General features: G+C 35.4%; 1 protein-coding gene across 3 annotated transcripts in view; it reads right to left on the minus strand.

Annotated features, from left to right (window-relative positions):
- KHDRBS2 (KH RNA binding domain containing, signal transduction associated 2) overlaps window positions 1-27,333 on the minus strand; it is a 551,406-nt gene that overhangs the window by 363,912 nt on the left and 160,161 nt on the right. For all 3 annotated transcript variants that reach the window (XR_011429816.1, XR_002802329.2, XM_014734520.3), the window contains exon 3: window positions 693-809. Coding sequence is in view for 1 of the 3 variants with exons in the window: in XM_014734520.3 (XP_014590006.1) it covers window positions 693-809 (117 nt within the window). In the remaining 2 variants the exon portion in view is untranslated. The remainder of the gene's footprint in view (window positions 1-692; window positions 810-27,333) is intronic.

The following is a 27,333-nucleotide window of genomic DNA, read 5'->3' on the forward strand; positions in this document are numbered from 1 at the left end:
ACCCTTCCCAATGAATTTGAAAAGATCCTTCTTGAATAAATCTCGACAGTTATTATTTTTCCAAAACATTGAATTCTAACACATATAAAATTGCTATGACTTTACAAAATGGGAAAATGATATCATTCAGATGTGAAATAAATCATTTCAGACATCCAAGTTGATGTATTTCTTAGCTTATTGTTCTTCTAGGGTCAGGTGAGTTGCCTAATAGCACTGAAACATTTCAAAAATAAGTGAAATCCTCCTAGATTTGCAGATAAGTATTTGAAATTGCTTCACATAAGAGGCTCAAAGTGAAATAAGAGCAGAGAGAGAAAATGAAAGAATGACACAATGGATGTGATTAGATGATATAGTTGAAGGAGGAAAAGGGATCCAGCCAGGGAATTACAGAAAATGAACACGGACATAAAGAAACATCCTACAGAGGACACAGAAAAGGTGGGAAGAGTTGACAACAATCTACAGAAAGGACTAAAGAAAAAAAATAAAGAATGTTCTGGAGAAAAAAAGACCAATAATTGATTTCTATGAAAATAAAGGAGACATCAGAAAGTGTAAGAGTGGTCCCAGAAGATGACAATCAAAGGAAATAACGGGAGAACAGTTCAGATGGGCGTGTAAACTTGGCCCTCAGTGCTCCAGGTAACCTCCTGGATGTGTTAAACAACAAATTCAGAGTTCAGTACCTTCGCTTTATCTCTCATTGATCCTTTGCCCAGGATAGACATTTTAGCACCTGTTTCTTCCTGTAGCCTCTTCAAGGAGTTTCCTCTTGGTCCAAGCAATTTCCCCACAAAATTGAACTAGGAAACAAAATCAATAGAATGTCTGTTTTAAAGCAGAGAAAAGGAATAATTTACACCAAGAGTAACTGATGGGTCATGAGTTTTTCAAACTTTACCATGGAGAAGAGAGTCACACCATTCACATACACAGACATGCACACATGCGATGCCATTTCAGACCTCTAACCTAGGATCCATTATAAAAAGGATGCCTCTTCCTAAGGAAATGCCCAAATCAGTAATATGTTGAACATATCATTTACCTATATAATCAAATAAATAAATCACTTATTTAGGAAAGAATTAGGGATAAGCACTATGGTTTACACAATTTCTAAAGGCTTTTCCTCACAATCAAAATATTGAAATAAAATATGATTTTAACATGTCTATTCACCTTCAAAACTGCAAAAGTTAATATTTTAAGTTGATTTTTAAAATAAAATTTAATACTCATACTTGTTAAGCATGGTCTGTGCCCATAACATTCTATCCCAAATTTCATGTTAGGAATAAAGAGATTCAATTATTCTCCAATCTTACATTGTCTATGTTAAAAGAGCTGTTCTTAGGATCAGCAAATAAAACATGCCAACACATACAAAAAAGTTTCAAACACTACAGATAGAGAATATATACCAAACAATGTGTCTAAATGAGAAATTCTGGGGCGAGGGGTGTCTATCCAATTTATTCATTCTGAAACATGGTTAAAAGCAGGTGAACTAAGAGCAGTTATCAGAGTATGTTGTCAGCTACCAAAAGGAACACTATCAAACCAAACGATTCAGATAATCATTCACTGATTAACTTAAAAATACAAAGGGCTTAGAATGCACCAAAAACTATGTTGGACACATGAAGGACAAAGGTAAATAAATTAACTGCCTTAGAAATCAGAGTTTTTCTTTTTTTAATCCATGGTCCCACAGTAAGAAATACACCATACGCAATGGTAAAAGACTAAATGCTTTTCCCCTAAATCCGGACAAAGTCAAGGATGTCTGATCTCATCATCTATTCAATATTGTACTGGAGTCTGGATAGTTGCACTTTTAGACAAATAGATAAATGGAACACTATAAAGTTCAGAAAGACTACAATTAGATGGTCAATTGATTTTCAACAAAAGTACTAAGGTGATAACTTTTTTCTTTTTATTTTACTGCAGCAAGATTAGTTTATAACATATACATTTCAGGCGAAAGGTGATAAAATTAGAAAAGTAAAGTCTTCAACAAATCATGTGGGAAAAATTAGATATTCATATGCAAAAAAACAAAATGAACACCAAAAACACCCCGTTTACGTCCTATCTCACATTTAGGCAAACCTTATTTGGAGATCTATCACAGATATAAACACATAAGAGAGTAAAATTATGAAGATTCGAGGAAGGAAACTACAAGAATGCCTTTGCAAACTTAAGCTGGGAATGGTTACTTAACTACAAAGCCAAGAACACTCACTGAAACTTTTTCTGATCCAAAAACCATTAAGAAATGGAACAGACAAGTCACAGACTGAGAGGAAAAACTCCCCATGCATATGAGTGGAAAATGACCAGTATCTAGAATCTATGAAGAAATCCATCAAGTCAATATTTAAACATACAAATGCACATCAGATTGGTAAAACTGAAAAAAAGACTAAATGTTGACAAGGATGTGGCACTACTGGGGCAATCACCATTGTCAATTTGAAAGGATACAACTACTTTGGAAAGAAGATGGGCAATTATTTATGAAGTTAAACATGGGGATCCACTATGACTCAGCAATTCTACACATAAGTATTTAACCAAGAGAAATAAAAGCATATGTTCACAAAGTGACTTACACAAGAATGTCCAATAATTTACACAATAAATGTTCATGACATTTTATTCATAATCATTAAACTAGAAATGAACCAATGCCCATCCAAGGAGAAGAGATTAACAAGTTTATACATAAATAGAAAATAATTAGTCACTGATTGACATAACAGCATGGATGTATCTTACACACAATTATGTTAAGTGAAAATAGCCGGATATGAAAGAGTACAGCATGTTAGAGTGTATTAATACAAAATTCTAGAGGCAAAAACAATATATGGTGTTAGCATTCATAAGAGTGATTGCCTGTTGAGAACAGAAGGCTGAGGTTGGACTGGCTGGAAAACGACATGAAGAAATCACCTGGGATGATAGAACTGTCTTGTATTTTGCTGACAGTACAGGTTTATTTTGTCAAAACTCATCAAGCTGCACACTAGCTCATACAAATATTTAACAAATAATAGCATAATGAAATGTCCTATAAAAAAATACTACTCCTTGGAGGTTTATGAAGGACTCCCACTAGACTTTTAAAAAAATATATCATTGCAAGCTATGCAGATGTTGGAGGAGGTCACTGAGAGAATGTGACTGCTGGCTGACCTGCAAACTGGACCTGGGCAATCAGAGGCTCCTCACACCCTCCGCAGTCCTTGGAACTTACATTCTACCCACTGTTCCAGCACTAGGAGTCACTTCAAGGATGCAGCCTTGAGAGAATAAGGTTTTGTTGAGACCATCTGGACTGTATGCATGACTGAACACCGGTAAGGCCTTGATAGAAACTTTTAAGATTTTGGCAGTCAGGTGCAGAGATTACTCATCTCGCAGCGCCCAAGACAAGCCTCATATATAAGTTCCTTTGCTTCTTAAACCTGCCATCTACCCATCTGGGGTGGTCTGCCTCCTTCTTCGGTTTTTCCCTGCCCTCCTTCTTCAGGGACCAGTTTCAAATTTCACCCAAGGAACTCCCAACAGCAAACTATTCAGAGAAAGAAATGTGGAAATATCCCCCAACTCACTTAGCAGGCTAGTATAACCTTGACAGCAAAACCGAATCAGAAAAGGAAATTCACAGACCAAATCCACTCATGAAACAAAACCCACTCAGCAAAATAGTCGCATCACCAAGGCCTGCTGTCTATACAGAAAACACACGATTGAGTTGATTATCATAGGCACATGGGTAGTTTAAGATTTATAACCCCTAACTGTAATTGACCTATTAACAATGGAGGAAAAAAGCCTACTATTTTATTTGAACAGAAAGATAATTTGATACAATTCAAATTCAATCATTATGAAAACTCACATCATGCAAAAAATGAAGGAAACTTCCTTAACCCAATAGTTTGTACTCAAAACTAATAAGAATACAATACTAAAGTGAAATAATACCCAAAAACAAGGTAAAGATGCACATTCTGGATCTTTTACTAAACACTGAAAATTCAAACCACTGAGTAACATAAATGTTATAAATATCAGAAAGTAAGAAACAAAATATCATTCATAGTTTATATAATTATACACATAAAAACCTTAAAATAATTTCAGAAAAATTCTTGGAATTAGTGAAAGAGTTTAGTAAAGATGTTTTATACAAAATCAATATAAAAAATCAATTGTGCTTTTGCATAACCAGCAACATATAATTAGTAAATGTTTTCTTAAAAAGAGAGAGCATTTTTGACAGCAGTAAAAAAAAAAAAACAGATTTTCTAAGAATAAATTTAATTCTGTACTGTCAAAACCTTTACAGAGAACATATAAAATGCATTAATGAAACCATAAAATAGATATAAAGAGACAGATGTTCATGAACAGAGAGACTCAATGCTCTACAGATATCTGGTATTTTCAGTTACATCTATGGATTCTATGCAATTCTAATTACAATCACAACAGGATTTGGATCAATTTACCAACTGGTCCTAAAATTTGTATGAAAAGGTGAAAGTCTAAGAATAGCCAAAACATCCAAAAGCAGAAGAATAAGTTGAGGGCCATTCCTATCACGTACAAAGATCTATTATAAAGCTATATTAATTATGATAGTGGGAAACATGGAGGCCTGGGGCACAGAAAATATACTAGTGGAATCCAGAACCCAGAAACAGACTCATGCTTATGTTAAAACGATATAGGATACAGGGGGCATTACAGATCACTGAGACAGAATGATGGTCCCCTAAAGACGTCCATGTCCTAATACCCAGGATCTGTAAATATATCACCCTGGAAAAGGGACTTTGCACATGTGATTATATTAGGAATCTCATATAAGGATATTATCCTGGATTATCCAGATGTGCTGAATGTTCTTATAAGTGAAAGAAGGAGCAGCAGAGGCAGAGGTTGGAGTGACGCAATTGCTGGCTTTGAAGATGGAAGGAGGCCATGAGCCAAAGAACAAGGGCAGCTTCTAGAGGCTGGAAAAGTCAAGGAACAGATTCTCCTCTAGAGCCTCTGGAAGGAATGCAGGCTTACCAACATCTTCACTTTAGCCCATAAGAACCATTTCAGAATTCTGACCACCATAACTGTAAGATAACAAATTTGTCGCTTTAAGCCACCAAGTTTGTGGTAACTGTTACAGCAACAGTAGGAAACTAATAAACTAAGGAAAGAAGGAACTACCTAATACAGGGCATAATTGGCTCTCCATAGTAAGACAAATGAAACTGCTTCCTACACCATAACAATAAATAAATAAATATATATAGACTTAAGTATGAAAGGAAGAATTTTAGAATTTCTAAGAGAAAAACAGAGGGAGATAATACCTCAGAATTCTAAAACAAGACAAAAATATGCTAACAGCAAAATAAAAGTTGGATTCAAATTAGAAATATCTGTTACTAAAATACACCACAAAGAAAGTGAAAACATAAGTCACAAGTTTGGAGGCTATTTATGTCACACATTACCGATAGAGCATTAGTTTATAAAAATAAGTATAAATCTGTAAGGCAAAGACGAGAAATTTAATAGATAAATAAAATTATGAATATGTCACTGAAGAAGGAACAGAATGGCAAAAGAAAAAAGCATGAAAATTTCAACATCATTAGAATTTAAACAAAAGTCAAATTAAGAGCACAATGAGATATCATTTTACACATGCTATGATGGTAGGAATGAAGAAGTCAGAAACCACACATTGGCTAGAATGTGGAGCCACAGAGACTCATATACTCTGCTTGTAGGAATGCAGATAGATACAATCATTTGGGCATTGTCTTGTAAATCTGTAAATGCATTTAACCTATGTCTCAGGAATCCCATCCTAGGCATATTCTCAGAGAAATCTCAGCACATGTACAAGAATATTCAAAGTCTCAATGCTTGTAAAAAGCAAAAGCAATAGGGGAGAAACCATCAATTCAAAAATGGTGTGCTATCAACTGATACCATACCAACACTTGTCATATGTCTCAGACATGCTTCCCAGATCCCTTTCCACATATGCTTCTTTTAATTTTGGATATTCTCAATGACAGGAAGTTGCATGAGATTTGGAATGTGGGCCTGATTGGAGTCATTATTCTTGGCAGCTCATGGTGGTCAGACATGGCTGCTTTACTGACCTCTACGTGAGCTCCCACTCCGCAGATAAGGAAGTTCCACAGACCTCTCCACAACCTCCCAATTCTAGGTCCTGGCAGGCTTCAGGCTCAGATATTGACTGCTCATGGGTGGCAGCTTTCCTAAGGTTCCTTCCCCATCTCTTCCAATAGTCATTTTAGTCCCAAACTATCGATTATAACTATTATAAGGGAAATGGATTCTATTTTCCTGTCAGAACCATCACTGGTACAACTGAATAAGTAAATTGTGACATAGCCATAATGGAATATTATACAACAGTGAACATAACTTACCCAAATATATATGAAGTCTCATGAACAAATGGTAGAAATAAAATTTTGAGAAATTCAAGCTCTAGACATATGACACTCTCTTATAAAACTCAACAGGAAAAATTAGATAATATTTTACTTCTGAATATATGCATAAGTAGCAAATCTAATCCTCAAATAATGTGTAATAATAAACACAAAATTCAAGGTCTTGGTAACCTCTGGGAATAAATAGTATGTAATGTTATCAAAGGGAAACACACAGGTAATGTCAAAGTAATAGGTAATATTTCAGACTTTAATTTAACTTAGGGGTTCATGAGTATTCATTCTATCTTATTTTACATTCTACATGAAAACTAGATATATTCTGCAAATGCACTAAATATTACATAACGTTTAAAAAAAATCAAATAGAACAATTCCGGTTGAGTAAAATTTGACTGAACTTCTCTTTAATGCTCTGGTATAGACCCTCCTGCCCCATTACTGGTATTAGTGAAACAGCGAATACACAAACACCAAAGCACTCAAAATGAGGTCTTCACTGGGAATGCTTATGATTCTGAAAGGAAGAGATGGCATTTTATGCATTCCTGGCTGAGAACAGGTTATTGACAAAATATATACATGGTCTCTACTCTCAGAAGATTCTGCTCTCTGCCTTGATTATGGTGACTTTTTCCAACACTTCTATTTCAACACACTAGCTTTATTTCTAGCCAATGACCAGCTTGAAAGCAAATTGTCTTGAAGCTGTAAGAGAGACAGCCACTTGATTCTTTCACAAACTCTGTCTTTTGAAAAAGAACACAAAAGTCCAACAGAATGATGTTGTATAATCAGAGAAATCACAAAATGATGGAAAGTATCTTTTAAGAGTACCATTAATTATATAACATTATTTTAAGCAAAGAGTCCTTCTTTTAATGTGTTTTTGAAATTTATAAATGTCCAATCTACCATTTGTTTTTGGTAAGAAGTATTTATTTATCATAGTTAAGAATGCTTCTGCGATTTTCTCTCTTCTCTAATAGTTTTTGGACCCAGCACTGAGGAATGGCTCAGAGGACTTTTTTTCCAACTATTATTTGGATGGGTAAAATGCCCCAACATCAGTGAATAAGTAGACCATAATGCTCAAGACCAAGGTTCTGTAGCCAGATTGCACAGGTCTGTAAATTCACTAGCTGTATAAATTTGCCTCTATTACTTAACTTCCCCTAAGCTTCATTTTTCTTATCCGTAAAATGGAAAGGATAGAGATAATAATACACGCATAACAAGTTCTCAATAAATGTGAGTTCTTATTATTACATGATTATTATTGTTTCAGTAGATTGTAATAGTACCTGACATGTATAGTGAAGTCTGACATTGGTAACCCTTCTTTTTTTGTTTTTATGCTGTTAATTTTTTTGTATTTATTACACATTATTATTATTATTGGCTACTATTACTTGCTAAAATAAACATTTTTTGAAGGCTCACCGTGTGCCAGGCACTGTACTATGTTCTCTGTCTGGATGATCTCACAGCAAGTGTGTGTGTGGTGGTGAGAAGTGTTTACCAAGCCCGTTCCCCGATGGCTGCCTCCACTGTAAAGGATGGCGCTTCCATTCAAATGCCCACAAGGAACACTGCCAGCCTTTCTTTCTCCCCCTTCCTGGCTCCTCAAGAGGACTTTCTTTCATGAAGGACTGGACATCGTTTCTGTTTGAGGTTTTGAATCATCATACATAATCATGAAGCTGGTTACACACTTTTGATGTCATGCTTAGTTTCTGGAAATTTACTTTGAAATAAATTCTGAAAACAGCCAATACAAAAGCTGTTCTAACAAGACAGTTTTTTCCTCTGCTTTCATCCCATATTCAGTGCCACTATGAACAAAGCCGATTGACAGTCATGACAGGTGAATTATCAGTTCACTGACAACAGTTGGTTCTCAACTTTTCTTTAAAGCAAATCTCTTTTAACATAGAAAATAATTCAAACACCACATAGCCATGTCTTCAATATTTAACCATAATTTAGTAACTTGGGAGTCTCTAAGATTCTTAAGGCTTAATAGAGTGAACACAGCTGTGTTTTCAGTATGTTAAATACCTTCAAATAATTTTGAAAGTATTTTATCCACATATGTTTTAAGAAAATTAAATTTGTATATGTCAAGTTCATTTACGTTTGACAGTCATCGTGTAATAACTTTTATATTCAAAAAGTCTTTTGAGCAACTTTAACCAGATTTTAATTTTTATTCTAAAAGCAAATATCTAAATCATGTCAAGTAAAATGAACCAAAAGAACACATTTCAACAGATCTGTAAAGCAACAAAATGTAATCTGTGACAAAGCAAGCACTTATCATAAAACTGGGGACATTTTAAGAAAAATTTTTCAGGACATTTTTAACATAGTAAACTCAAGAACAGTTTAAATTAGGTCAAAATAAACTTCAATAATATTGGGAATATATATTTCAAAACTTATCAATTCATCCTCTAAGCACAGGACACCAGAGAATGTCTTATCTACAGTCTCTCATTTTACCTTTTCCTCATGATTAACAGATCTCCTTATTGCATCATTACTTGTATGAAATAAACCTTTTATTTTTACAAGTGGTATTTTTCTGGTCGCATGTTTATAGACTACTTTCAGCAGCTCCGTTTCTTCTCAAAGAGAAGAGGCAATTCACCTGGTCTCCGTCCTCTTCTTGTGGGCACTAAGATTACACCTGCTTTGTGATGAAAGGATGGTGTTGACACTAGGGCCACTTGGTCTCAACTGCTGGTCTCAACTGAGGGCACACTCAACTGCTGGTCTCTGCTCCTGGCCTCCTCTCATTCTTCTTCCATTTGAAACAACTGGACTTGAACTCTCTCATTTCCTGATCATCAAATTCCTCTTGTCCTCATATCTGTTAATATCTGAACATTATTTTCATCTCCATCCTATTCCTGATTTGGGGATGAATCTCCTTTTTGATCAGTAGGAATTCATAGAGCTGCTATTCTGTGCTTTGGGAACTCAACATTAAATCGACCTTTAATATTTGACTCTCGTGTTTGTTGCTATTAAAATAAAGTAAAGCAATTTGGGGCAGATTGCACAGAGACCACAGTTGCAGATCAAAAAATATTCTTCTTGTATAAACAGATAGGAAAAGACAACACTTCAGGCACTCATCTCGGTAATCATCAAAGAACACTGGTGAGCAAGGGAACAGAGTTTTATTCTATTGCAAAAGAACCAAGCTACGTCTGTAGAATTAAATAATACCATTTGGAATTTACAGAGGACTTTATCAAAGAAAACCACTTTCTCTCTAACAAAATAGACAATGATGAGTATTTAAGAAAATAGGAAAGAAAAAACAAGAATGTTTTAGATTAACCATTAAAGATAATATCAATAGGTTGTCATAAACTAAATTTTATTCAAAACATATATTTATAGGGGCCAGCCCGGTGGGGCAGTGGTTAAGTTCGCATGTTCTGCTTTGGAGGCCGGGGGTTTGCCAGTTCAGATCCCTGATGTGGACCTACGCACCACTTGTCAAGCCATGCTGAGGCAGGCATCCCATACATAAAGTAGAGGAAGATGGGCACGGATGTTAGCTCAGGGCCAGTCTTCTTCACCAATAAAAGAGGAGGATTGGCAGCAGATGTTAGCTCAGGGCTAATCTTCCTCAAAAAAAAAATATACATATATATTTATATAAAATCAAGGATGGACTCAATTCAGTTACTCACTAAACACATTGGTTTAGCATCTAAAACTTGTGAAATGTATAGAGGATATAAAGTGACCCAGATATAAATACTTCGTTCAGGAAACTTACACTCCCGTGGGAAAAAAGGGAACATACATAAACTGTTAAAATTTTAAAAAGAAACTGATAAGTATGATAACAGAAGTACACATTAAGTGCTATGAGAATTCAAAGGAAGAAGAAATGGCTTCCACATGGGAAAGTTAGGAAGCTTGAGATTTTTGCAGAACCTTGAACAGGGAGGCATGGAGAAAGGCAGGGACATAAAAGGTCTCCAAAATAGGATACTGGGAAAGATGCAGTTGAATGGGGAGAAACTAAAGATGGGGGAGCCCATTGGACATTTTTTGGTATAACCTCCATAAATGATGACAGGAGCATAAAGTAGAATGGTGGTCACAGAAAGTAGAAGAAGAGATGAGATGAGTGAGAGATTGGGTGGTACCCTCAACAAGACTTCACAATTTATTGAATTGGAGGGATATGGAGAGGGTAAAGTAAATTAGTAATCAAAACATATTCTATACCCAGAGGATTGAAAATCTATTGTATTATTAATAAAATTATGGAAGACAGCAACAAAAATTTTACAGGGAAATTTGAGATATACTCAACTTCAGGTGTCCTCCAAATGGAGAAATGTAGTGGTCATGTATGGATAGACTCTGAGAGAGAAATTTGAGATGAAAATATAGGCTTAGCAATTTTCCACATGGGAGTGCTACTGAAAGTCATGAAACTGCTAGGGGAGAGGGATAAGAAAGGAAAGCCCAGGAGTGAAACTTGAGGAACGCTGACATTTAGAAGAGAAAATAAGGAAAAGGGGCAAAGAACTAGTTTCTGGACGAACAGGAAAGAATGAGGAAAACAGAAGAAAGGGAGATTTTTTATTAATCACTTAATCCACAAATACATATCCAGAGACAATAATGTACCATGTACTGTGCTAGAAGGAGTGTAGGATTTTATGGGAATGTAAACTGGAGTCATTAGAAAACTTTTCCTGGTGGGGCCAGCCCCGTGGTCAAGCGGTTAAGTCCTTGCGTTCAGCTTCGGTGGCCCAGGGTTTCACTGGTTCGGATCCTGGGCGCAGACATGGCACTGCTATCGGGCCATGCTGAGGCAGCGTCCCACGCAGCACAACCAGTAGGACCTACAACTAGAATATATAACTATGCACTGGGCGGCCTTGGGGAGAAGAAGAAGAAGAAGAAAAAGAAGATTGGCAACAGATGTTAGCTCAGGTGCCAACCTTCAAAAAAAGAAGAAAGCAAACTTTTCCTGGGAAATAGCCTTCAAGCTGAGAGATGATTGTGGGAAGGTGGGGTCGGGGCAGAGGAGGAGAGTTCTGATGGAGACTTTCCAGGCAGAAGGAGTAACACATGAGAAAACTCCAAGAGCATGACAAGTCTGATAAACTGAAAGAAATTCACTTTGAAGCCCTGAGAAATGGGGCTGGAAGAGAGACATAGGGAGAATATTCAGGTATTTATTGACCGTGTTGAGAATTTTGGTCTTCAGGTAGAAGCGATGTAAAGAAACTGAATGTCTGAACTGGAGACGGGTGCGGGATGGGTGGGAAGCAAATTGTGGCACGATTAACCTTTATCTGAAAGCATCTTGCCAATTGCAGTGTGAGCAATGGAAGGAGTCAGCAAAGGGGTGGAGAAACCTGGAAGCAATGATTTTAACAGAGGCTACAGACGGAGTTAGCCTAAAGTTTGAGAAAAACAAATTGCTCATTGGATTTGGCAATCAGGAAGAATTTTGATGCTGTGCTAAAATAGCAATTATGACAATATATTTAATCTCAGAATTTACATAACATTTCAAAATAAAACATTAAATATCAATACATATATGAACTAAGAGGTTAAATAGAAAGCCCTACCAAAAATATAAAAAGCAATTACTCTTGGTTGCCGTAATAGCCAAGATTCCCATTTGAGATTGCTCTCTTCAGAGGGAGATGCCTGAATTGGAAGGAAGCATACACAGTTGGAGAAGAAGAAGCCATTTATACCAAGTATAAAAATGCAGGTTCTTTAAAATGCGCTGATTGGTTATATCTTGTGCTTAATCAATACTTGTCTCTGAAGTTTCAAAATAACATGGTCTATGTTAAAATCACACTATATTTTACAGAACGGTCCATGTTTTACAGAAATGGCAAAGAAACTTGAGAACATATTGATAAAAACAATTGGACATGAATTTTAATAATGTAAACAAACAATCCTGCCCCACTTGTTGTGCTATGAATAAGCGTTGCTATGTTTCAGCACTTGCATGTGCAAATCATATCTTTCTTTCAGAGACAACTCAAGAGCTTTGGTCATGTTTTAAAGGTTTTTTCATCCTGTGTGGAGCATCCTTAAATGTCTTCTGAGCTACAGCTTTGCAGTATTTATACAACTCTAAGGGCATCTTCTCCAAGCTCAAGTTACTTTTATTTGCAGAGATTCATTTAAAACACCATTATTAAGTGAAAAGAATCACCATTAGTAAACAGCCCTAACCTTAATTATAACCACAGCTCAAACCCCAACCCTAATTTGTTCAGGATGTACAACTGTCTGAATAAAAATGTTTCTAGAACACTATACAGAGGAGATTGCCAGAGTCCTTTGATGATTAAATGTTTACTCAGAACAGTGAAATGTAGTGCATAATTCTTATTTTATCTGCATCTTTGCACGTTTCATACTTAACAGATGTGTCTTGGGTCTTTCAAATAGTCACAAAAATAACACCTTAATGTCAGCTATACTCTATATTTTAGAATTTTTTAAATCTTTAAATAAATGACAATGGTGTCATCAGATAGAAACCTAAATTTCTAAAGTAAATCTTTTACTTAAATGTCACATAACATAAGCCTCTTGTAAACTGTTTACTCGTCCAAATTAGAGATGTCTGTTCTTTACACGACTTTCCCCTCTCGATGTCAGGAAATCAATGTCGGAGTTTATGTTTGATAAAGACATAATCATTCAAGAAGTGCATATTGAGCATCCGCTATGTGCCACGTACTGTTCTAGACACTAGAGATATAGAAGCGGATGAAATAAAGTTCCTTGACCCTATGGGGCTTACATCCTAAATATACATTTATTTCCAACTTAAATATACTTAAATAGCCAAATGTTTTTCTGTTTCCTGGATGGTATCTGACTTTTTCAAGGTTTAGGCTGCTTAAAGATCAACTATCGTACTGTTTAGTATTTTATGGTATACCTTACAGATAGTTCCAACTATGTTAAAAAGATATGCCTTAATTTCCTAAGGCTAGATATTAATTCAGTAGTAGAGTGAGGAAAAAAGTTAATTCTGTTTATGATCTCATTAAATGCCATCAATTTCATCAACATCGATTAAAGGACTGGGGGCTCTGAACAGACTCCTCAGTTGCTTTTTATGCAACTACAGGTAGTATTCCTATCTGGTTTTCTGAAATCCTTAACTGAAACAGATATGGATGTGTTAGAAGAGAGAACAGGAAATCCAAATTTTAAATCCTTCTTCATACCCATTTAGTAATATTAGAAAATATTAAAGGTACTACATACTTGAAAGGGAACTTATACCAGAAACAGAAACACAATATATTAAACTCGATGACTCTTCTTCTTGAACATGATTCCTTTAAGGCAATGGAGCCTATCCAAACTAAAGACTGTCTGAAGTGTCCCGCTGGCAATTTAAAAACTGCTACGGCTGCCCAGTCCCCGTTATATGACATATCTCCTTCAGAAAGTGCCAGCTATTGATTTTAGTATTTTAAACATATTTATTAAGATATAATTCACATGCTATAAAATTCACCTATTAAAAGTGTACAATTTACTGTGTTTTTTAGTATATTCACTGGGTTGTGCCGCCACTGCCAAAATCTTATTCTAGAACGTTAAATCCTCCATAAGACAAATGCTATCCCCATTAGCAATTACTTCCCATTCCACTCTTAGACCTAGACAACCACGAATTTACCTTCCATCTCTACAGAGTTGCCTCGTCTGTACATTTCATATAAAGGGGGTTGTACAATACCTGGTCTTCAGTGCCTGACTTCTTTCTCTTAGCTTTGAACTTTCAGGTTCATCCATGTTTTGACTCTTTATTTCTTTTTACTGTTGATTAATATTCCATTGTATTGAGTATGACATTAGTCTTGAGTTTTTCACAGATGCCCTCTCTCAAGTTGAGAAAGTTCCTTTTAATCCTAGTTTGTTGAGTTTTTTTTTCTTTTTATCATGAAAGAGTGTTGGATTTTGTCAAATACTTTTTGCTGCATCCATTGAGATGATCATATGGTTTTTGTCCTTCACTGAATAACTATGTTGTATTACATAAATTGATTTATAGACGTTAAACCAACTTGCATGCCTAGAATAAGCCCTACTTTTTCATGGTGTACAATCCTTTGTATCTATTGCTGGGTTTAGTTTGTAGTATTTTATTGAAGATTGTTGCATCTATATTCATAATGAATATTGATTTGTAGTTTTCTTTTCTTCTGCTGCCTTTGTATGGTTTCAGCATCAAAATAATACTAGCTTTGTAAAATGAGCTGGGAAGTGTTCTCTCCTCTTCTAATCTTTGGAAGAGTTTAGGAAAATGGGAATTAGTTCTTTTCTGAATGTGTGGTAGAATTCACCAGTGAAGAATCTGAACCTTGGATATTCTTTGTGAGAAGTTTTTTCATTACTAATTTTATCTTACTTGTCATAGTTTTATTCAGATTTTCTATTTCTTATTCAGTCCTTGTTAAGAATTTGCACCTTTCTAAGAATTTTTCCACGTCACCTTTTATTTAATTTGTTGGCTACAGTTGTTTATAACATTCCTTCATGATTTTTTTTACCACTCTTAAGGTCAGTAGTGATGTCCTCACCTTCACTCCTGATTTTAGTAGTTTTGACTCTTCTCTCTTTTTATTCTTGGTCATTTTAGCTAAATGTTTGCCAATTTTGCTGATCTTTACAAAGAAACAACTTTTGATTTTGGTGATTTTTCTCTACTGTTTTTTTCTTTTATTCTCCATTTCCTTTATTTCTGCTCTAACCTTTATGATTTCCTTCATTTTGCTTGCCTTGGTTTAGTGTTTGTTTTTTTAATCTAGTTTCTTAAGTTGGAAGGTTAGTTTATTGACTTGAGATGTTTCCTCCTTTTTAATACAGGCATTTATTGGGATCTCAGAAGGGTTCCTTGTGGCTGTGTCTTTCCTTGTCTCTCTGTATTAAACTTCTGGTTGCTATGCCATTTTATTTCATCATACAGCTATCAGTCTCCTCTTAATTGCTCTCCATTGTTCATCAGCACTCTTTGTCATGTATTTCTCCATTTTTTTTTTTCAAATAACATCTGTCCTCACAGGGAGAGTTGCAGATCACTTTGTCCTTAAGGCCTGTTTTCCCTCTCAGCAGAACTCTTGCACCAGGTATGGGATCCGCTTTTCCTGGAATAACACGCCTACTGTATGGGTGTAGATTAGAATCAACTCTGAGGGTCAGAAAGGCTGTGAATAGGCTGCACCCTTTTAGGTGCAATCAGAGCAGGACATGGCGCAGATTCGAAAGCATTACCCAAACCACACACAGATCCACGAGCCCAAGGCTGAGTCCTAACTGACACAATGGGCTTAAACACAAACTCTGACCCAACGACACCCATTGAATAAACAGCCAGGATTCATTTAAGCCATGCCTGGACTTCTGACTCATAGAAACTGCGAGATAATAAATGTGTGTTGTTTAACCTACTATTCTTATGACAATTTGTTACACATTAATAGAAAACTAATTAAACCCATATATACTCATTTGCTTGACCCCAAATTACACACCCAATAATCTTAGAACAACAATTTTAACAGTACCCCACCTGTATGATTGCTGCAAACAGTTTAAAACTATCACATACTCTCTCCCCCTTATCCTCACATTTTGGGATCCTTCAGCTCAGTTACCCTCCTGTAATGCACCCACTGCATTTGCAGGCATCCAACACAGTCTCATCCATGTCACTTCTTGGGACTTGGGGAAAAGGGGAATTGATGAAATGAGCCAATGTTGATGCTGTTTGCTGTGCTATGAGTAATAAAGTTCTTCATCTCTGACTCAAGAGTCATGTATTTTCTGCCAGCTCCATGAAATGGTACATAAAATTGTAACTTGTTAGCCTGGAAATAGAGTAAAAGACAGACCCTTCACAGTTCTCGACACTATTCTATCTATATCTATGCATCATTTCCATTCATAATCTTGTTCACCAGTGCCTCATATTTATTGATCTGTGTTACTAGGAAAGCGTTTTTTGTTCTGACAATTTTTCTCCAAAAACTTTCTTTTTGGTATTATTGATATTCTCTATTGCTTTTTTCATTTTATTAGGTTCCTTTCTGGTCATATATTTATTTTTCACCATCTATTTATTTTTACTAACTTTATTTTTCTATCTTGTGGAAATGAATATCTAGCTAAATAATTTTCAGTTTTTTGTTTTTTAATATATGTACCCATGGCTAAGAATGTCCGGCTGTAGCTGTATCCCACATTTTTAGTCATTATGTAATCCAATATGCTCTCTGACGTTAGTCAAGGGTACAGACTGTCCACTATGAGATGAGTAAGTCTGAGGAGGATTTAACGTAAAACACGGTGACTATAGTTCATAACACTGTATTATGTAATTGAAATGTGCAAAGAAAGTAGACCTTAAATGTTTTCCCTTAAATGTTCTCATCAAAAAAAAGAAAAAAGATAAATATGTGAGGTGATGGACGTGTTTATCAACTAGATGAGGGGAATGCTTTCACAATAAGAAAAAATATGTTCTTTTCCTTCTAGAACTGCTATTAGAAATAAGCTAAGTGCTACCATTGTATCCTCCAGGACTCTAAACACTCTGTCATAGTTTCAACATTTTCAGTTTTCTGAGCTACACCATAGAAGACTCTCTCAGATTATTCAGTTAATTGTTTATATTCAGCTTTGTCAATTTTGCTGTTTAACATTCCCCACTAATTTTTGAATTTAATTTTTAGAATCACTTTTCCATACTTATTTTAAATTATGGTTTTGATTGCATATTTTCATTCTTCAATTATTTAAAATGAGCTTGTGTGTGTGTATGTGAGAGAGAGAAAGAGAAAGAGAGAGAGACACCAAAGTAAAAGTCAGACTTAGATTTTATAAATATTTTACAAAGTAATTTAATATTTGCTTACGTTGGAACTCTTGGGATATCAATGGTCCTGGTTAAATTTTATGCTAATTTTAATGGCTTGAGGTTCATATGCCACATGGGAATATATATCTTGATCCTTACTTGCGTTTGGCACAGGATTAGGGTTTCAATATCATATAGGTGACTTTTCCTCTACCATATCTCCCGCAAAGATTAAAATCTTTCCTGGTATTTTTCATGATTGCCATAATTTTTCTGATCCAATTTTCATAGTGGGTAACTCTTCATGGTCCCAGGCTTTACGCAGTGAGCACAATTCCAGATCAGCACTTGAACATATTAAGATAACCTTAACGTAGGTAATCTACCACCCTTCTGTGGGTAATAGAGTTCCTGTTTTCAGTCTCCAGATCCAAAAGATAATCTGATTTCCGTGCAACACCATGCCAATGGCCTGGCAATAATCAGTCAATCAATAAATCAGTTTCTCTCTCAATCTAATAGCAACACAGGATTTCTTCTTTATTTTTGGTTAATTGTCTATATATATTTTTGTTGTTATTGTTATACTTTAGTTCTCATTTCTACGTGTATGTAGTCCATGTGTGCATGGTCTTGTCTACACATCTCACTATGGCTTATTAATGAAATTTATCCACAATATCTATGTTTACCCACGCCCTCCCATATTTTTGTTAGCCCTCATGTAGTCTAAAATAAATTTTTGATTCAATGAGTTTTCTTTATCCACTCAAAAAACTATATTGAATTACATTACACAGATATACACTCTGTTCCTTACTGTATGCATAGCCCTGACAAACATGCTATTCAAGACTCCAAAAAGGAGAACTAGTCTCCTCTTAAGAGAGCCATGACTATATATGGTGTTAAAGTTAAAGCATAATTGATACAAAGCACATTATAAGTACTAACAGGGGCTGTGTAAAGATGAAGAGATGCTACTAGATGGTGAGGTTGAGAGTTAAGTAGATGTTCATGAAAGGAAGTCAAGGTACATGAAATGGATCATTAATTTGTGTTGAAAAATCAGTAGGTCATATTGGTTGTTGTGGAGTGTGAGGGAAGGGTTCTATTCCAGGTGTTCAGTGAGCAGTCTTTTTGGTAGAGCATTAGTTTGGGATCATACAATGAAGTGACTCAAATGTCAGATTAAAGGATCTTGATATCATTCAGTGAACACTAGGAGCATTAAAGACATGTTCCTAGCCAGCAAGTCTATTATGCTCGGCAGCACCCCACACCTCCAGGTCCTGCCATCATGACTAGAACAGAGCAGTGCTCAACAGGATTTGTGGAATGGAAAAACAAAGAAGCAAATGAAGATTCACTTCAAGATCTTGTAGAACATGTAGTATCAGTTACAGAATTACCAGGAAAGAATGTATTTTTGGTTTTGAAAAAAACAAAAAGTATCGTATTTGACCACATTTAATGTCCTGAAGAGCAAGGACTATATTAAGCACGTCCTTTTATTCCTTCCAGCGCACATCACAGAGCAAGAAGTCCAGCTCCAGGCCAAAGTCCTATGTACGATCTTTTGGGCCAGACCATAGGTAATTATATGGCTTTGCCTGGCAGGCTTCACATGCTAAAGCTGCCCTTCCCACATCAGATGGGTGCACAGCTAGTGCATAGCAGTTTACTGGAAGGAGTTGTAGTCCAGGACTCAGGCCCACCAGGTCAGCCATGCTCATATGCATATCTGCATTCCTAGTCCTGGGCACCTCCATGGAGAACTTCTTATCTAGGGTCTTGAATGAGGCAAGTTTCTCAGTTCTAATTCAGTAATTTCTACTCCTAGCCCTTCCACTTCTCCCCTCCATCCCAGACCTCCCGGTCCACAAAATGGCAGGAGTCTTCTGTTGGGGTTCCTTGGCAGTGAGACAACTCCCCCATCTGTGTTGCATGCATTTGACCTTCGTCTGGTGTCATTCCATGGAGGAAAATGGCTGGCACCATTTTTTGCCTCTTGATTGCACTGTCACAGTATGTGAATAAAGACCTGATTCCTACCTTCAGTTTGACTCATTGTGCTAAGTGGCCACCTTGACACCTGGCATCTCAACACATAGTAGGTGCTCTATTAATTAAATTGATGAAAGGAATGCACCGATCAATGAATGAATAAGTGATGATCTAATAAGAGAGATAATATGTCACAAGGCAATATGAGAATGGAGCACAAATGGAATACATTAGAAACGCACAATATCAATAAGCATAGTATGTCCCCAATTTAAAAAAAATACATTTATATTTCTAAGTGCATTTGCAACATAAAGGAAAAGGTATTTTACCATACCTTTGAAAATGCGCACATAACATAATTAAAATGGTATTTTTTGTTGTTTTCAGCAAAGTGTTCTAATAAATGCTGCTGACTAAGAATATTTGCATGATACCTTGTCTGCAAAATCACCTAAAGTCATCTTCAGCAGTTTTGTAATTTACTCTGACCACATAAAACCTTGACATATTTTACGAACACACAACAGTGTAAATGTGAGTTCCAAGTGACTGAGAAATTTAGAAATTTCTGACAGTGCTTTAGAATCCTATGATCAATATCATAAAATAGTATACAAGTAATGAAAAATAATATAAAATAATGTTATTTTGGGGATGTGTGTGTGGTTTCTTTTATTTTATTGAGATTCTTAACATATTTATCAGAAGTATACATCTTCATCAGAAATTTAGAATAGATTTATATTATTAAACCTGTAAAGTAGTTTTGATTATTTAAACTATCAAGTTGTAAAACCCACAAATATGATTTCATCTCTAGATAGCTAGAGAATTTTTAACAATTTTCCCCAAAAGAAGATGAAACTGCTATTTGAGTTAATATCAAAGCCTCTTAATTTATAATTTCCTCTTTGTCAGAGGAAGAATGACAAGCACAACTTTGTGATTATTTATACGATAAAGTCATGACAGGAATTGAAGAAAAACTTAGTGAATTGATGAAAGTGTACATGAAATGTAATAATTATTCTATACTTAAGATCTAATATTCTGAAGAAAATTATACCACAGAAGGTACATTTAATGTACTTTAGTTTCTACTTCCGTGGTGTTAAAAGGTTTTAAAGTGCTTTGATGCAAAATGGCAATGACATACTTTAGAGACAATCAATATCTTTTGCATTTGCTACTAAAAGGGAACATTTTTGTATGTCATTGTTGAGAGACTTGTTCACAGATAAGAAGCCAGCTATATTTTTAACCAATTTCTTCTCAAAATCTTCTTCACAATATCTTACTTCTCCATAGGCAAACTGCATTCCCAAATGACTTGCAAAGGGATGATAATAACGAATGTGGCAAAGTCTACCAGTAAAATTCTGTGCTGCATATCTGAAAACAAGGGCTTTAAATCATGAACTAAGCACAAACTATAATTCACCATGATCCATAACTGTCTGTCCACTGTGAATAAAGTAGGTCTGGGGTTTCTCTGTATCAGGAAATATGTTTCACTCTGCTTTTACTTAGTTGACTGTTTTTAGTTCTCTCTTATTTTAAATGAATTGTTTTTTCTATGAATTTGATATACAATTATTTATAGATTAACACATTAACCATTCTTGTAAAACATGACCATTAAAAGAGGATGGCTTTATTTAAATTAATAACCACCAGAATACGAGCTAGAAATCCTGTAGGCAGCTACTGCATATCCAGCCCTATTGAACAGCCTAGAATCATGTATCAGCATTTATCAAGAATTTAAAAAATTTAAACTTTTACATTTGTCACTGCAGAAAATTCAAAGAAAAATGTAATGCTGCATGCATAGTTTTAGAAAAACAGCTACAACATTTGAGAATCTTCTTAATGGTACCAGATTCGGTTGTTCAATTTCAAACAAAAGAAAAGGAATTTCACTGACAAAGCAGCAGTGAAAATTTAATCCAACCTGCTTCAAATATCCATTTCCACTAATTCACCCCACAGAACTTCGAAGAGACGGAAATAGTGTCATTAACAGAATGATATTGAATTCAATTTGACAAATACTAATTGTACCTCTACTGTCTATGCTAAGAGTAATGCAGATAAGATACCTTCCCAAGTTTGCACATAACTGAAATCCAAGTCTCAGGACGATGTATTCATGTTTATGTTTATAACTCCTTTAATTTTGCAAAGGAAGTCATATTTTACAAGTAAAATACAATAAAATAGTATAGAAAATACCAAAAAATAGCGTAAAAATTAGTGCCTATAAGGTTTCTGAGATAGGAGCACATTTGACTATGAGCTCTCTTGTGGCCAAAGCTTAATGAAAAATGATGCATTAAAAAAATTTCATAACATTCCTGATGGGAAAAATGTACATTTATAAATAAATAAATATTTTAAATGTACTTATAAAATATACAAACATATGAAATTAATTTTTATGGCTCTATAAATAGAGATTCTCAGCTACAGCAATAATATACTCAGAGACATGTTTCCTAATGCAGTTTATTGTAGCATTCCTCAAGGTAACCCCAAAACACAATAAACAATACTTGCTGAAATGTTTGTGATGTGCCAAGAACTATGCTAAATGTTTCATATGCATTACCTTATTTAATTCTTAAGTCAAACCCATGAGGAAGCACTATTTCACAGACAGAGTGCTGATGTGGGGTTGTTGAGTAATACACTGAAGCTTTGATGGAATAATATCAAAGAACATTTAAAGGACAATTATTCTATTAGGCTTGAGGATTCAACAACATAGGGTCACTCAAATTACGGGAAGAGATAACATATATATTTTATAGATGTCTAAACGAGCCAAAAGTCCTACAATGCAGCACCCGAGATATTGCTTTCTTTAATCCAGTATGTGATAAAACTTGAGCAGTTGATGTTTCTGGTTATATTTTGTGGCAACAAACTGAACTGAGATGCTGTATATTGACTACTGTTGTAGATAATCTCCATTTGTCCAATGAGATCCACTGACTATCCTTTCCTATCCCTGCTCAGTACCCCTGAGCTTCTCTGGAAGTCTGTGGAACTTGATGTCTACATGCTCCTTCTCTTTGGTTTCTGGATGGATTTGGTGAAGAAGAAACAACTCAAGTAATTGGAGAGTAGGACAGAGAAATTGGAATGCTTATTTTCCTGGTTCCCTCCTTCTGCACATTAGCTTGGCATGACTACATTCTTCCATTATAGGTCACAGCTCCTGTCCGGCAGCCCTCTTCAACAGCTTAAAGTCTCTTTCTCTTCCTTTGGCCCTTTAGGCTTAGGAGTAGTGAGCCTCCTCACTGTTACTATCCCTGGACACTTCACCATGGCTTGTTAGTTTCCCATAACACTGACCATACTTTGTAAATAGTCTCTTCAATAAAATCTTTTCAATCACCACCTTTGAGTGTGTTCTGTTTCCTGTTGGGAATCTCAGCAATACTGTCATGAAGAACAAATGTAAAGCTGATGCATTTTTTAAACTTAAGATGTCTAAACAAAGTGTTCACCTAATAGACGGCCATGTCACATTTCTCCAGAGGTGTGCTGAGGAATACAGCAAAATAATTGCAAAAGGAATGTAAAAATAGGTTCCCTAGGGCTAAAGAAGAACTTAAATGAGATCACAGCTAGTTGAAGAGGCTTAGAAAAGCTTCTAGAGAAAAGTGAGGCTTCCTTCTTGAAGAATAGAGAGGATTAAAATGTTTTCCTAATATTACCCAATGGGCAAGAAAACTTTTCTTGTATATTGAAGTTGTAGCTAAGCAGTAAAGTTGAAAATTGTGAAAAACATATGCTGTTAAAGAGAGAAATTTGGAGGGACGATAATTTACTAAAGCTTCTTAAATGGAACTGAGTAAGACAGAAGAATGAAAGCAAGAGAGGAAAGGAAGAGAGGGACCTTCCAAAATCAGCTAAATGTATCAAATGGTAAAGTGTTTCATCAAGTCACTCAAGCTGGAATATATTTTTATATCAATAACTTCATTACTAATAGGGTAAAACTATACAATTAAATTGTTCCTTTTTTCACTTATCTCTTATTTATGCCTACTATCAGGGATTTTTATAGCTAAGATTTAGATGTTCATAAATTATTTTACAATTTTGGGGATATATAAAGAAAAAATTATATATATATTTAAAGTTACTTATCCTTTTTTCCTTTTATCTATGGAGAGTCAAATTTAAATATCTAGTATAAGCATAATTTCAATAATAAATAGAAACTGCTATTACCATTGTTGGAAAGAAGTTAAAAAATTAAATTGCAATCTTGCAATAAATCGCAAACATCAGAGGGTATTCATCCGAGAATTTAGAATGAAGACAACAGTTGTACAACCAAAGGGAACTGGTAATTTGTCATTAAAACAGCTATTTTAGGAGGCGACTGACTCAAAATTGGACTCATCTCCTAAGAGAGAGCTAATGGAATTCCAGGACTGGGTCTGGATTATTGCCCAATCAATCTGACTTACACTCTAAGAAAAGTTACTAAACAAATCATTAAAGATTATTAAAATCAATCTTCAGACAAGGAACAAAGCCAAAATAAAACCTTAGTTTGTTGAGGAAGTTAATGCACAGTACGTGTTGTGTGTGTCTGGAGAGTGTATATGTTAACAACCCAACTTCATTGCATATTAGAAACATTGCTAGGAAGATTTTGTTTACTTATTTTTAAGAAGTGTGTTTTGTCCTGGTCTGGGTTGAAAAACAGGGAAGATAAAAGATAAACACTAAGAATGTCTAGTGAATACACTTCTCCCTCTTTATTCTATGTTTGACTTCTCCTTTGGGGGCAAAGATAAAAATAGACATCATCAAGCAAGATGTAGAAATACTAAATGTAATCCTGGACCAAATTCTGTGATAAACAGAATGCATTCCTAATTTTCATATGTTAGAGAAGGATATAAACCAAATATTTTGTTCTTCCTTTCTTGCACCTCTCCAATTAGTACAGATTTCTGTGTGGCCATGTGGTCCTATAAGGTGCAAATCCAGAGAGATTTTAGATAACGGGGTTTGCAAAGTCATCCTATCTACGTCTGGCATCTATTTGCATAATGTTTGGCTGAAGGAGGAGGAGGAACCAATGCGAAAAAGAGGAGGAAAATGAAGATGGTTCAAAGCCTGAGCCTGTCCACCCTCACAGACCGGGTTTTAGTTTCTGAAGAACAAGAGACAACATACACAAGCCAAAGAGATTTTTGGAGACGCAACATTATTCAATAATACTGGAGAGTTTGGGTGGAATAAAGCAGAGCCCCTACAATGGAGTCAGGAAAGAGAAAAAGTTATGACACTTTGCTGTGTGTCTCCAGGAGAGGAAACCCGCTGGAGATTAGCATTTTTCCCAAAGGACCAGTAGATAGCCAGGAGAATCTGCAGATCTGAACTCAGAGTAGAATTCTGGAAATACGAAAGATGTTTATGTGATAGCTCCAAGGGATGATTAAAATGACAAGAAGCAGAAGAGGTAATATTCGCCTAAAGCTTTCTCTGGAATCAATACAATTATTATTCTGAAATAATAACAAACATTAAAGAAAAAATAATGAAATTATTCATGTTACATCATTAAAGATGAAAAATGTGTTTTCTGTAAATAGTCTTAATGAAGTATTGTGTGGATTTATAATCATGGTTTCCCACATTTCTCAAAATATGCTTCAGCTGAGAAAAGCATTCCCATTAAATAGTTCATTAAATTTATTTCACCCATTACAGAAATATGATTTTCATGACAAATTAAATTACAACTATTTTCTTTTTCCTTCAAGAAAGATAAATGAATATGAATTCTTAATTCTTATATCACATATAAATTAACACTAGTACCTATACAAATCACTACAACAGAACAGTTACATGAATACAGGTGAAACTCAAACATCAAACAATAAAATGGCATCAGAAAATTATCTGCATATTATTAACTTTCTAGAAATTAAAATTTAAATATAATGCTATTCTTTAGGATTCTAAAGGAGTACTTTTCAGTACCTACTAACTGTTATATTAGGACCCATTGTGTTTGAGATACTAAGAATATTAAGGTGTCTAAGAAATACCCATGTTATTTGAGACGCAAAAAGTCATGAGGCTTGCTGAGGAAAACTGCGTTAGCCAGATAAGATGAAGCTCTGAATTAAGACAATGGAGAATGTAAGATGGAAAAAAAGGCATAAGTTAAATGGATGAACTAGGAAGAATATGTAGAATGAGAACAGAAAAAGCATAACAAAGAAGGCTGAGGCTCACCAAAGCATGGCGGCGGGGTGGGGGTTTGTGGGGAGTGAAAAAGTGGAAGCAAAGGGGCATCAGAAGGAAGTGAGAAGAGAGGCACTGGGAAGATTAATTCGTGTTAAGGAAGCAGAGTTTCAAAAAAAAAAGAAAAAGGAAAAGTTAACAGGAAAACATGCTACAGAAAAATCCCAGTTCCTCTACATTTAATACACAATTAAAATTACTGCATTTACAGAAGTAAAGAATTTAATGGGATAAGTGAAATAAAATCGTGTATTAAACACAAACAAAATGCTGTAAAGGAACCAAGTCCACGAGCTTAGCTCCTAGGAAACTAGGGGAGACACTCAGGACTGCATTTTCAGGAGAATGAGGACAGGGAAAGGCCTAATGGCAACGTGTTGAGAAAGAGAGAAAACGAGGAGAGGGTTAGGATTAACTTACCTAACTAGGTCAGGTAAAGATGCATGGTCACTGATTGTTATTAAATACTGAAAATGTATGCAAGGAGGGCATTGAAAGGGAGGGATGGGAAGGAAAAAAGAATGAACTTGAATGAAGTCAGGGTTAGAAATAAGGAAAAGAAGAACTGATGGAGTCTACTTTCCTTGGGAATAGTGAGAAATGTGATCTGCCAATAATTGAACAGAGTAGCTAGAGGGCCTCTGAAGACTGGTGATGATTTAAAATTTGCTGTGGATAATCTAAAACAGTGCTAAATGGAGATAAATAAAACAATTACCAATGCACATTAAAAATTCAACCCTTGATGTTTGAAAGAGTTTGGAAACTAAGTCTCTAACTGTGTCTATCGCCTGCATTTGTCAATTTTTAGTGATACTTGATATACATATATGAATAAAAATATACGCAAGAATAAAGAAGACTAAAAGTTAGCTTGAAATACAAATGGGACATTGACAGGAATTGTTCAGAAAAAAAAACAACAGACTAGAGAAATGACTGGACTACTGAGTATTTCAAAGTGATTGACTAATCGTAGGATTCTGACTGCATAGGAAAGGATTTAGAGGTATGAAAAACAGAAAGGAGTGGACAGACTTGAAGATTTGGTGCAGCTGAAGAAAATATTTAATTGAGTAAAACAGTGGGAGATTTAAAGTTATAGAGAATACGAAGGAGAAAAAGAGAAATTTGGGCTTTAGATATAAGAGAGCAGAGAATTTCTGAAAGGTGGAGGCAGTGGTGGCATAGTATTGAAATCTCCTTGCATGCTCTGATAAATACCAACTGGGCAACTAGAGAGCAAATCTAAAACCACTAGGAAACATTTACAACAAAACTAGGTGACAAAGATTATCTAAAGATCACAAAACGTAAGATGTGGTGACCTGTCTGGTGTCAGCAACTGTTCAGGATGAAGAGGAGAGAAGCAATGGGGTGTCTAATAAATGTAAAAACAGCAGAACCCCAAAATAGTCAAATAGTATCCAATGGAAACCAATTTGAGACCAACCAGTTGAAAATGAGAGTTTTCCTGATCCAGCAGCAGGTGGGTCCAGAGCATCCACAGAAGGTTCTGAAGAGCAACGCAGCCCTATAACCTCTCAGAACTAACTGGTCAGGGTTTCCTTTCAAGGCAGAGTATCAGACTGAAGAAAAACTACCAAGACTGGA

Source organism: Equus caballus, chromosome 20 (assembly GCF_041296265.1).
Source record: "Equus caballus isolate H_3958 breed thoroughbred chromosome 20, TB-T2T, whole genome shotgun sequence".
NCBI classification, from domain to species: domain Eukaryota; kingdom Metazoa; phylum Chordata; class Mammalia; order Perissodactyla; family Equidae; genus Equus; species Equus caballus.